Below are 13,531 nucleotides of genomic sequence, written 5' to 3'. Positions count from 1 at the left end.
CTCAAGGATAGATGGGTGTTCAGTTTTGTTTATTATTTTCTTAAGGCAGTAAGGAAAAGAGGACACAGACCCACTGCTGGCACAAGTTTGGTTACCATGCAGGGGTTTTATAAAAGCCAGATACCATCTTGTGGGGCAGGGAAACAGTTTTTTAAAGCAAATCGTTTTTGAGAAGAGTTTGTGGTGCAGTCATTTTGGTAACGGGAGAGTGAAACGCTTTATGTCTCTGACCTCCCGCTCCAGGAGATGGACGGGCGAGGCCGGTTGGGACCCTCTTGTACCGGACCCCGCCGGGGGCACAGGAGCCGGCTGCTGCCTTTGCCACCCCTCGCTGCAGGCCCGAGGGTTACTTCATACCGCTGCTTGGCGGCTGCGGTGCGGGGCGGGGGTCTGGGAGCGGGCCCGGGTGCGGCCGCAGCAGAGGTCGGGCTGCAGCAGGGGGACACGGGGACCGGGTGTGGCGGGGCCCTCCTTCACGCCGCCAGCCGGCCCCCATCTCCCCGCCCCAAGGCTCCTCCGGTCGCTGAGTCACGGTTCTGTAACCAAGGGCGCCCCGACGGCCGCCTCAACGAGGGACCGGGGGGTCCCAAGGTGTCCCCCGGGGGTCCCCGCGGAGCGGCCCCGCTGGCGCGGCGGGAGCGCGGGGCGGTGCCACCTCCCCCTTCCACCCGTCAGCCCCGCCCCCCAGCGCCCATTGGCCGCGCCCGCTCTGTGCTTTGCATATTGCCCCGCCCCGCGCCCTCTGCGCGCCAATCGGGGCGCGGGGGCGGCCGCCTCATTAGCATACGCACCTCGGCGCTGGGAGCAGAGCAGCCGCCGCCGCCGCGGCTCGCAGCCACCGAGGGCCGGGAGGGGCGGGCGCCGCGGGCAGCCCCCGCCGCAGGCAGCCGTAGGGGCCGGGGCCGCGCTCCCCGGGGCACCGCCACCCGCCGGACAGCGGCGCGGGCCAGCCGGCCATGGCCGCCCCCGCGCCGTACCTGCGGGGCTGAGATGAGCGGCGGCGGCGACGACGGGCGTTGGATGGGGCGGGCGGGCGGCGGAGGGCTGGCTTCCCCGGCGCGCCGCTGAGGCAGCCCCAGGGCCGCGCCGCGCCGGCCGGAGGCGCCTTGTTATTTTTATTTTTTTCTTCTTGTTATTATTATTATTTTTTTTAATATATTTTTCCGCCAGCCCGGTGGAGTAGGGGTTGTGCGCGGAGGGCGCCGGCGGAGAGCGGCAGGCCGAGCCGGGGGAGGCCGGCCGGCGGTCGGCGGGGGCCGGCGATGCGGTGCCTCGCTCTGCTCGGCCTCGTCGCCTGGGGCCTGGGGAGCTGGGCCGGGCCCAGCGGCGGAGCGTCCCCCCCGCCTTGCCCGGCCTCCTGCAGCTGCGACGGCGACCGCGGCGTGGACTGCTCCGGGCGGGGGCTGGCCGCCGTGCCCCCGGGACTCAGCGCCTTCACGCACGCCCTGTGAGTAGGGCCGGGGCGGGCAGGTAGCGGTGGGGGCGGGTGCTTTGTCCCCCTTTCTGAGGAAAAAACCCTCAGTAATTGCCTGTTTATATATTTGTTGTCGCTTCGGCGGGTGTCATACAGCACCCCCCGGCGCCGGCCCGCGGCGGGGGGGAGCGGCCTGCGGGCAGCGGCGGGGCCCGGCGGGCCGCACGCAGGGCCCGGCCCCGGCGGGGCAGGTGAGGGCGGCCTGAGGCGGCACCTGGCCGCCGGCTCCTCGGAGCCCCGTGGGGGCCCGGCTGGGCAAAGCCTTCTGAAAACCCCAGGGGATCGGTCTCGGGGGTTTAAAAGGGCGGGGAGTGAGGCGGGGGGAGCTGCTGGGGGGTCTTGTGGGGGCGAGGTTTGGGGTGTCCGGGTCGCCCCTGGGTTGCCGTCCAGGGGTGGGGACACACAACGCTGCCCGTACGTGTGTGCGATGTCCTCGCACCGAAGCGCCTTTCTCTTCAGTTTTCTTCAGAAAACCATTTCCCAGGCCAGCTCGTCTTCGCCCAAAAGTGAAGGCGTTTTCAGTCTGCAGCATGTCTAAATCCAGTTAACTGAGGATGACTTCGCTTTTACAGAATCTCTCAGTATGGCACACACAGCTGAACTTTAAAAAACACAGCATAAGACTCAGGAGCTTGGTCAGGTTCTGCTTGTGGATAGAGAAAAATGTAAACTCTTAAAACAGTTTCCCCCGTGTGCTATGGTATTGTAAACTAGGCGCAAACTGGTGGATCTTGTGTTGAGTTTGGGTAACTTTAATAATAAAATTTTAATTGAGGACTGAACACTCTCTTCCTTAGAGACACGACCGGAGAGGGATTTGCAGCTTTCAATATGGTAGTTTTGCTAATCCACAAACCTGTTAAGTTTCACAATAAAACCTGTCAGTCTTGCCCCACTTCTCGGCACAGATTTCACAGGCTGGAGTGAGGTCTTGTATGGGCCAGTGGTCAGGTCTGCTATTACTAAAGCTTCGCTGCCTTTACGACACATAGTACAGAGCACACTACAGCAAATTACGGCGGGTGGTTTCAGATCGGTCCTGAACTGCTGCATTGTCAAAATACAGTAGTAGTGTATGCCTTTGAAAATATCACTTCTTTTTTTTTTTTTTTTCCTCTTTGTTTGCCTACACTTACTTAATATGCAAAGGGAGTCTGATTCTTAGTTACTGGAGGTTTTGTTTACTGAGCAGGTTTCCAGTTTCTCCTACCTGTTTGGACTTTTTTTTTCATTTAATTGTTCAAGCTGGGTGGAGAAAGATTACTGGGCCTTTTGCTTGTGTAGTACTTGACAAGTGGCAAAAGTTGTTAACTGCACATAAATATTTTTTTCCTTTTTCTGCTTGTACGATGTTAGTGGGAGCAGACTTTGTGGTGGTTTTTCTGTGGCAGAAACAATGTTTTGTGAGCGTTTGGGGTAGGGAGTCAGGAGCTGCCGTTGGGAAGACTTGGGCTTGCTGGTAAACTGTCTTCACTTTCCTCCACAAGGAAGTTACCCCATTTCATAAAGTACTTGAAGCCTATCTGGTAAAAGCCGCATTTAAGCCCAAGGTTTTATGGCTACTACCTTGTCTGTCTGTCTTGTAAAATGGGAATGGTACATCCCCGTGTGTCTACAACATGGCATTAGACAACAACCCATGTTGTCTAATGGGTACAAGTCGTCATAGCCAACACCCATTAGAGATAAGGTTGCCAAAGAGTTTCAGTTTGTAAGTTCCTCCTTGCTATGCAGGTAAATTTCCAGAAACCAATTTAACGCTTACGGCAAAAGTGAGAGGAGACCCGACCCGCGCGTGCTTCAGCGTGTTTTGAGATGCGTTTGTGTCACTGCTGGTTTGGTTTTGCGTTCTTTAAACTGGAGCAGAATGTTTTCACTGTCTCGTTGTGTGGCAGTGAAGGATACCCTTGGTCCCCATTTGTGTTTAGTTCCTGTTTCCTTATTTACAGAAGGAAAAAAATGGGTGACTCTTGGCACTTCTGTGCCTGAATAGTCTCTGTTGTAGTGAGGCCACTGGAAGTTTAGGGTATGTAGAACACAGTTTCGTAGGCAATAGAAAAGTCATTTCTGACCTGCTTGGGCTGGGCAATCTATAGTTTTGCCAGAGAAGCTGAGTTGGCTTGTGTTGAGGGGGAAAAAAAAAATAAATAAAATAAAATCACACCTCCTAGCTGACATGTTTGTGTCATGGCAAAGTGTCTTAGCTACGTGAAGAGAGGAAAGCTTTTCTATGATTCGTGTCAGGCAGCATAATGATGCCAGGAAATCCCCTTAGCATTGCTACGGGGCTTTTTTTGATTATAGCCGTAGCAGCAGAGAGTTTGTAGTGTAGAGATGGCTGAAAAAGTGTTACAAGCGATGATGTTTTGCGATACTAAAGCAAAGTTGTGCCTACGTTTTTACTTTGGCCAGGAGAGAGCAACTGAAAGTTGCTCACAATTAACCCAAGCTGGCAGTGAGTGAGTTTCAGGGTGGTTGAGAACCATGGAAGGGGGTTGGTATTTAATTCTTACTGCTTCTGTTTTCCTGCAGCCTTAATTTCTTTGCATTAATTTTAATAATTTAACATGACTTCCAAGGTTTATTCCAAGGCTGTATTTATTTAAAATACAGCTATGTTTCTTGGGCTGCCACAAATGGTCAGGCAGGGATTTCTCTAGAGCCTCAGATTCCCCTTTTTCCTTATCTCTCCTTCTTCAGCTCTTGACTGATCCACTGCTCATTCCTTGCTTGCTGTGGTGGTTAGGAAGCTCCTCCAAACAGAGCAGTTGTGGGTTTGTTTTTTTGTGGAACGCCCCTTGAATAGACACTCCACTGCATTCGTACCTGGCTAAATGTGACACTGTGGTGCAGGAGGAGAAGGACTGGGCTCATAGCAGGGGGGTTCTATGGTTACCCCCTTGCACCGTGTGGTCACGTGTGGGTGGTTGCATCAGACCGAGCAGCGTGGAAAGACAGAGTATCTGCTCATTACTTTTGAGTCATCGGCGTGCTTTGAGAGGTGGAATTTGAATAAAGAAAGGTGAGTATGTCGTCCCAACCGCAGTCGTCTTGGTGAAGAGATTTTTGGGAGATAGACAAGTGCTGGGAGGAGAGGTGGCAGCACTAGAGCCAGACTCTCTGAGGGGCAGGAGGGGAGGAGATGGGATGGATGGGAAGGAACGCAGAGGGAGTCAGGAGGACATGACCAGGGATAATTACTCGATACTTTTACTGTGGGCGGCCATTTGTTCTGTATAATTTAGGTAGGTGTTTATGTAACTTTTAATTACCAGCTGCCTGTTTTTCTGTTTATGAAGGTTGTGATTTTGCTTTGTTGCAAAATAACTGTCGTCTAGCAAGTTGAGATGCCCATGCAAGAATGTGAAAATGTTGTTTGTTTGGATTTTTTAATCAGTGCAGTACGCTCCTGATCCTTGCTATGATATTTCACGTGCCATGTGCTAGAAAATGTCCATGTTAATGGAAGAAAGTTACGGTAGGGCATACTTGTACTTGTGCTTCTCATGGGTGTCAGTTTGAGAACTAAAATTCCAGTTTTGGGGCTTTAATACTTGTGTGAGTCTTGTGGAGGAGATGAAAAGCAGATAATTCTGGCTAATGACTTCGGAGAGGTCTTGCATGAGCCTGGCTCTTTTAGGGGCTTGCCTGACAACCATGAGGAATATAGTCCCTTTTCAGTGCCTGCTATTATATTTCGGGCACTTGAAATATAAAAACATTACAGACAATTTTCCTTCTAGTGCTTCTTGCTTGTATTTTCAGGGAATGGCAGGGTCCCTTGCTTTAATTTTACTTTCTTTGAATTGTGAAAGGAGGGTTTGCGAGTCCCGGCTGCCCTAAAGGATAGACCTTCAGGATGAAACAGTCATCTTGGTCTTTTGTTTTTTATTACTCGTTTAACCTGATACTGGCTGTCTTTCTGTGTGCTGTGTTCTAGCTTTATAAGATCAAGATGTGGCAGCTAGCATGTCGCTAGCTTTATAAGATCAAGATGTGGCAGTTGAGACGATCGTTTTTTTACTTGTTTCATACCACAGGTTGCTTCAGCAGATGCAGAGAGTTGATTATCTTCTCTTCAGTATGCAGGCTATCCGGAAGCACCTACACCATCTCACGTTTGAGTTGTCTTGATCCGTTTATGTACAAACAGCAAAATGATACGGTTCTGTTTGGATTCAGTAGAGTTTGCACGTTTTATTTTTTCCTTTTCGTCTGGCACTTTTATTTTTTGTAGAATGGTGATGAAATGCAGTAGGTAGATGTGAGGTGCCATCTTCTAACACGTCTGGTACGAACATGCAGGTACTTAGCATCCCGTTATGGTCAGATAAGCACAATAAGGACCTGGCTGCGGTTTTGTGAATGCTGTCTAGCAGAGTTGTTATGGTGAAAAGTAAAGATGTCCAGACGTGACCTTGAGTCTGGAAAATGTAGCATAATTGCAGTCCTCCTGAGATAGAAAAGCCTTATCTAATTAGAGGTTTGAAGGTTTTACAGTTACACCGTTTAGGTTTTCACTTGCCTATGCCACGTGCTGGTGATGTGATGGCAAGTACTAAAAGGCTTATTCTGTCTTTTTAAAAGCATGCTTTCCATACTTCTTTTGGAAAGACACGGTCATGTTATTTTAATGTGAATATTCCTGTTAGTTGGCAGAAATGTTGTTACGTTTGTACAGGCCTATGAAATCCCATGGGCAGGAGAGGGGTTTGAGTTTGCTGGTGCAGCATCCAGCACCTGGTGACTGGACCAGAGCCCAGTGACTCCAGTGGCAGTCTCTCCAGTTTCTTTCACCCAAGGATTGGAATTCTTCTGATTCATTTAAAACTGGCTGATTTGTCTGTCGGTCTTGTAAAAAAGTAGACACTCTTAGGTAGCGCCCAGAAAAGTGAAGTTGTTGTTTCAAAGTTTGTGAAATATTTTTTACCCTTTTTATGTTCTCTGTTGGCAGCAAATTTGGTGTTTTCCTCTTTTCCTTTTATTACTCCCCTCTAAAACCCCAGTGCTCTGCCATAGCACTTAATTTGTCAGGTATTTGGCATTTATTTTGTACATTGAGCTCATTTGTATCAGCAATATGTCACTTCTTATTTGATGCTTACTGGCTGAGGCTCATGAGTGTGACTTTGGGGAATATATACTAAGATAAGTGTGCAGCATGGAAAAAAAGTTGGACTTTAGTGTAAGCAAGTTTATGCTAGTAAATAATTACCTTTTCAGCTCTTGAGAGGAATTTACTAGTAACTATCTGCTTGAGATGGAAAATATGGAAGCTGTAATATAAGGACTGAAAAACAAAACAAAACCCAAAGAAACCTCCTCCGCAAGGATCTTTATTTGTTTTGTATTGTACATCTAAGCCAGCAATTTTTGCAGAACACAAGCTCTTATTTACCCAGAGAAAATTACTGGCCTAGATTTCAGAAGGGCTGAGCACCCATATCTCATTTTAGAGAGCATGGGAGCTGCGGGGCTCCGGGAGCTTCTCCGAATGTCAGAGACCCTCCTCTCCCTTCCCTCCTCTTGGCCACCCTTACGCTTTTCCTAAAAGTTTGTTCCTAAAGGTGGTCCTCGTGTTGGGAACGGGCAGGAGCTGGTGATGTGTTTATGTTCTGGAGGATTTGCCAACAACTCAGGTTTGCCTGCTCCTTGTTTTGCAAACAAGCAAGGGAGTGAAATGGATGGGGCTGGTTAGCTTCAGCGCGGCCGCCTGGGACTTCATGGCCAGCAGTTATTCTATTAAGGGATGAATGTGTTTCAGGCAGCAGCTCTGTGCTGCCAAGTTGTGGTTTTGGGGTTCTTTACGGAAGAAGCAGAAAGGCAAAAATAGCTTGAGGAGGAATTAGAGAGATCAGTATGATCCCAGAAATAGGAGACAAAGGTGGGAGAGGGTACACAGGAGAGGATAAGAGAAGAAGCTGTCTCTATTTGAAGAAACCTGTAAATTGAGGCAACAGAGATTTAAATGTTACGAGACCTCTGCTAACAGATTTATCAGAGCATTTCATGGGCTAGAGGTCCCTGGCCATCTTCTGCACTGACCGAGGATTTTGCTATGGGGAAATATTCTTCTGTAGTTTTTCATACCTGCCTTTCAGGTATGAAAACTGCCGCTGCAGTTTTCTGATAAGATGTTCTCAAACTTTGGTCTGAAAAGAGATTTCTGGTCATGTGACGTTGTTTTTTAATGCTCTCCCACCGCCAGCTTGCCCTGCACAACCCTCTTGGGAACATGGAGGTAGCTGTTGGTATTTCCTCTGCTGATAGTTGGGCAGACGGCTCAGTTGATGTGGAGTTGCGTGCAGCAATGGGTGTCACAGCAGCTTACACAGAGAGGAAGATCTTGGTGTTACTATATAAATACTGTCCTCTCTATAAACGTGTCTGAAAGCCTTTGTTTAAGAATCAGGCCCAGATTTATTCAGTTTTGTGTTCCAGATAAAGCTGGTATGGCCACATCGGAAACAGCTAGCATTAGATGTATGGGTGCCTGGAAAGCGTAATTAAATCATGCAGAAACGGCATGTGATCTACCTGGCAAAACAGTTGACCTTTTTGCCTTTTTTTTTTTTTTTTTAAAGTGCTGAGTTACTGCAGCTGTCAGTGAGTTTCACTGAAGTTGAAAGTTTCCAATATTTTCAAATCGTATGTAATTTATTTTAAAATACATAGCTGAAATAGCAGAATGCATTTTATTTTACTGTTGAATGATTTAACTGTTACAGGATTGTGACAAGGTCAGAACTTTCCACTTCCCAGAAACATATTGCTGTCACTGAAAGATTAGGGGAATAGAAATCTGTGTTTCAGCTTCACCCTGAATTTGAAAGCACATTCTGCATACAGCCAGTCAACTTACATTATTAATGATATACATCTTTTACAAAATAACAGAAGGACTGTAGTGATCTCAAAAATAAAACTTTAAAGTAGGTGTCTGAAAACCATTGTTGAATTTGAATATATAACAGCTGACTAATGGCATTATACATAATGTCAGTCAATATGAAAACATGTTTTTAAAAAATGCGGATAGCTATTTTTGAACAGGTGATATCGACATATATTCCCTGATAGACTGGAGCGTGACGTCTGTGAGGGATGTATGTGTTTTTGGGAGGCAAGAATATCACATAATGAATTTTTGCCAGCTTCGCTTTCCTGGTGTGTTTTTTATATTTTCTGTTAATACTTACTGAGTTATAGGGAAGTCATATTTTTCTTAAGTGGCCTGTTTCAGTCATAGAGTATGTTTTGGAGTCAGTAAAACTATTGGCTAAGCTTTTTACATTCATTTTTTTGAACTTATTAAAAAGCATATTATTCAATACATTTTGTTTAATTCAATGTCTTCTCAAAGGAAGAACAGTCTTCATAGCATGGCAGAAGTGAAAATGAATTCTTTAGGGCCTTCCCTTATGTGCATTTTGCACTTCTATTTGCAAATACAATTCAGTAAGGGAACCTGAAACGAGTATGTGGAAGGTAAGAGCAATACGTTTTTCACTATTGAAGAAAGCTTCTTGTGTTTCTCAAGTGATAGCAGTTTTAGAGGTAGCCAGATGTTCGTTGGTATAATGTGAGAGAACTCTAAAACATGTAAGGTCTGTTGTTGAAATTTGATGCTCAATGTGAATCAATGTTTGGGTTGTTTTGTTGATGTTGTTCAAATCTAATACTGATAAATACACATATAGTTAAAAATCTTGTCATAACTTTGTTACCTCTAGGTAATTCAGGCAGTAGTTGGTGATTTTTTTGACAACTCAACCTCAAGATTTTGGCACAGTGAAGATATAATTGAAGTAATTTTTGAGTCTGAAGTTTTTTTTGGTATTTAAAGTTAAGAAAATATTAAAGTTAATTCTTTTCTTTAGGGGTAGGAAAACTATTACAAAGCTTAATACCTCTATCACTTTTTTAAAATATAGTAAGTAATTCCTGTAAGCTTTGCATTAAAAATGTAATGCAAATTAACATTTTTATGTACAAATTAATGCAATTAAAAATGAGGGAGGAGCCTCAGACCATCAACATGGTCTGTAGGAGGGGATGGAAGTTATGCAGAAGGTGCTGTCTTTGGGGCAGAAAAAAAGATCTTTTTGCTAATCAAAAGACTAGCAAGTGCTAATTCTTTATCTTGAGGAAGAGATGATGAAGAAAAATCCAAAGTCAGGTGAAGTTGTTGAGAGCACCCTGAGAAGTCAGGCCATCGGAGAGTAAACAGCTGTCTTTGCAGCTCTCAGTTGAGCATTTTCTTACTGAAATATAAAGACTTTTTTTTTTTTTTTAAGCTGTGTACCTCCTCCTTTTCTCTCCCCAGCCAATCCTAGAGGAATGCTAGGGACTTAAAAGGACTTTTTTCACCCTAAAATTTTTGAGCAAATGTGTTTGGACTTTTAAATGGTACGCAATTAGCAATGAGTCATAAATGGATGTGCAATTTCAGAGGTATGCAGGGGAGGCCTAAACCTGTTTAATTTAGCTTAATAGTGCTGCAGTTGTGTATTTTACAACCTCGTTCTGTGAAAAATGTGTTTTTGTTTGGGAGTTTTCCCATTACCTTCTTGACATCTGCATGGTTACAGATGAATGGCCTGACCCAGTGCCCCAGCGGGGAGAGCGGCGTGGCTGTGCTTTCAATAGGCATGTTGCGGACAAAGGAAACATATGGAATATTTCATTCCTCTCTTTGCAAGCGGTGTACGGGGCTGTGAGGGCAGAGGGCTGGGGCCTTCAAACTTTGTGGTAGATCAGTAAGCTAGCCATAAGGTTTGCTGTGAGCCACCAAAATGTTCTTGCTGAAGGTGTTGTACTTTACGTGGTGCTGTCTTTTGCCGTGGGACCAGAACCCCAGCTGTAGAGCAAAGCCATTTTGTCATTGCAATATTAATAGTGTGACCATGCGGTGGAGTTCACCGTGGTCATGTTTTGTTCCTCCTGATACGTGATACTAAGCGATGTTTTTTTCTCAACCATTGGGGCACTGTGGTGGTTGGTATTTGGTGTTCAGTAGGTGTAGAAGATGTGAGTGCAGATGCGAGGGTCCCCCAGGAACGTGCCTTGGGGGTCTGTCTCCCCCTATGCCCATGACTTTCAGAGCATGAAATCAGACCAAATGTTCCCTGTCATCCAAACAGGACATCACAGTATGTTAACTTGTAAAGTGAGGGTTTGTTTTTCCTGCACTCAGGACTTTGGGGTTATGGCAGGAAAGCAGGGATGGTTTTCTCCTGTTGCAGCACCACCTTGGAGGAGAAGATGGTGCGAGTCAGGAGAGGACGTTTGGGGAAGCTTGCTGCTCCATGCCTGTTAAAAGGACTTGGTGGTGTCTAGCTTCGATCCTTTCTTTGTTGCTAAAATTTCATCTAAGGGGTGTTGTGGCTGTTCTTCTTGAAATTCCGTTTCATATGTTTTCAGAAATAACTCTTACTTCAGAAGTTTCCTTGCTATTTTTCTAAATTCTGATCCAGAACAGTTGTGGGTATAGCTGTCTCATCTGGAGAAGTGAAGGGACTCTGAAACCTGTGACTCTGCTGTTCAGGCCTCTCTCTTTGGGGCAGTGGGTCTTTCTGTGTGGAAGCCTGCCTGGTGTTCTTCGCTTGTCAGGACTGGTGGATCTGGCCTTCACTCAGTTCTTGCACGTAAAAGCTGTGAAGGAGCCATCTTCTTTTTCTGGTGCTATGGTTGAAAGCCCTAGAAATGTGTTGGGTTTTTAGCTAGGGGAAGCCTTGCCCAGGCTGGGAAATATGCTTGTAGCTCTCTCAGCAGTTCTCTGAGCTGCTCGTGCAAATTAGGAGCCCTTGAACATACTGAAGGGACACTGTGGTGTTTAAAAGATTCATGCAGTTAGGCCCAGATTTACGTGTTCTTGAAGGATATTTTGCAAAGTTGCTGCCAGCAGCAAACTCTTTGTTCATCTCTTTTAGTTGCAGTTTCACTCAAGTGGCTTCTCAGTTGAGCACTAAATCCTCACCCTGCTGTGCTCCCTCTGGGTGTTATCTTGGGGTCTCGGTGGCCCTCATGGAATTAGGGGGGGAAGGCTGAGCCGGGGAGAGAAAAGGATATAGTCCTGTGTGAGGGGCTCTGCTCTGAGGACGTAGCTGCTGGTGGTTTGGACCTGGACAGGCTTCAGCCTTTTGGTACTTTTTTACTGCTGTTGGTTTTAGCACTTGGGTTTAGAGGGGGGGGGGGGGGGAAAAAAAGAAAAAAATTGTATGTGCTAATATTGACCAAACTGTTAATATTTTACAGAAGTAGTGTGAGTCTTGCTAGGTGTAGAAAGTGTCTTTTCCAAGGGCAAATCTTCTGGTTCTGTGCTAAGTGTTTAGTGGAGGGATTAAATCTCTTCGATATCCAGCTCAATTAATCATTTATTCAGAATTGACTTGCTCTTGCTTGACACTTCGTTTTCAAAAATTTCAGCTATTTTTTTGCCTGTTCTTTTTTTTTTAACCTGCTTCCTGCAAAGACAGATCTCTAGTTTCCAGGACAAAAATGTACAGTATCTTGATGTTTAGGAGTTTTAAGCAGGATTTTTATTTGGTTTAAGGATAATAAAAGTCAGTCACTTATTGCTTCAGCAGAAGCCTCTGCAATTGTGCAGGAAGGCCAATTTTTTCTCCTTAAAAAAATTAAAAAAATCTTTCTCTACTCTCCTAAGTAATAATGCCGGTAAAATAAATCTATAGCGTGTTCAAGAGAGATGGCTATTGTTTAAACAGTAATATATCAGAAATCCTGCTTAAGAGTAGGACTGCTTCCGCTGTCATTGTCTCTCCACTCATATAAGATAACTTTTTTTGCCCTAATAACTAACTGCGTCGATGGGAGAAATTCTGTAACATACATTGGATTGATGCTTGTTTCCGAATACCCTGGATTTTATCTTGCCAAATATATTCCCCTTTTCCTTCAGGTAAAATGCATCATCTGGTCTTAGTTGGTTCAATGCCTTCAGGAATGGAGAATAGTGGAATAATAACATAAACATAAAAAATATTCCTTCTTAACGCCATTTTTCAGTGAATTGGAGTCAGTGAATTTGGTGTCTGGTCCAATTTATTTTGCTACAAAAGGGTCAGATTGATATTGTAGGCCACTTTGCTGTGCAAATTGCTCTGCCCACCAGTTTGTCCTTTGGTGCCTTCAATGGGAATAGACAGCTTCTGTTTCATCTCTGTCCTGCCAGTGCCCGGCAGGAGACACGGCTCGGGGCTTGCTCCTCATTCCCAGTTTGTGTGGAGCTGCTGAGGCCCTCCAGGCTCTTCTGTGCAAGGAATTTGGGAGGGTTCGGGGAGCTCTGTACAGTTTGATCCTTGACTGCTTGCTGTCTTAAAGTCCATGCCAGACTCATAATTTTTTGCCCATGTAAGCTTTGTTACCATAATAAATATAATAGAAACAAATGCTTCAAACCAGAAGGAATGTAATGTGCAAGTAATCACCAAGTTGAGAAATTCTGCTGTACCATGGCAATGTGAAGTCATGAACTTCAGTTGTGCCCGTGGAGAATACGTAGCTATAAATATCCCACAAATGGAAGGGCAATGTTTAGTTCATGTGCTTTCTTTCCTGGTGACTGTGAGATGTGTACTTGACCACTAAGGACTTCTACATCATGCCTGTACCATCCAACAGAGTACACATACTGCTATAGGTTCCCATTGCCCTACTGGTTTGGGACTGTTTTATAGAAGACCGTGCAAATTGGCAAACATTTGTACATGTATCTGTTTTGCTACATCTGAGAAAACCATGTTACGCTGACTGGAGTCCCCCTCATTTGTTGAGAGTACAGTTGGACTTTGATCTTTTTTTCTACCCTTTTGGAGTAGTAAATGCTGGTCATGGCAAAAATGGGTATGGACTCCCTACAATGAGATGGATCTGTTGAATGGCTAAACAAGCAACAGGTACTATTCTGAACTTTATCTGGCTTCTTAAAATATGAGCTTGTGCCTGTTTTCCCTGCCCTGTGTGTGTATTGCAGCATTCAGGGCTGACAGCATCACTGAGGAGTTATCCCTGTTCTGGAGTTCTTCTCTTCAACAG

General features: G+C 45.7%; 1 protein-coding gene across 1 annotated transcript in view; it reads left to right on the top strand.

Moving 5' to 3' along the window:
- The first annotated feature begins 808 nt into the window (after positions 1 to 808).
- LGR4 (leucine rich repeat containing G protein-coupled receptor 4) overlaps positions 809 to 13,531 on the top strand; it is an 82,369-nt gene continuing 69,646 nt past the window's right edge. Inside the window, exon 1 of the mRNA XM_063332994.1 lies at positions 809 to 1,447. Within this exon, the coding sequence (XP_063189064.1) occupies positions 1,263 to 1,447 (185 nt within the window). The 5' untranslated portion in view covers positions 809 to 1,262. The remainder of the gene's footprint in view (positions 1,448 to 13,531) is intronic.

The sequence above is a fragment of the Chroicocephalus ridibundus genome, chromosome 4 (assembly GCF_963924245.1).
Source record: "Chroicocephalus ridibundus chromosome 4, bChrRid1.1, whole genome shotgun sequence".
NCBI classification, from domain to species: Eukaryota; Metazoa; Chordata; class Aves; order Charadriiformes; family Laridae; genus Chroicocephalus; species Chroicocephalus ridibundus.
This window is presented reverse-complemented; position numbering and strand designations above follow the sequence as displayed.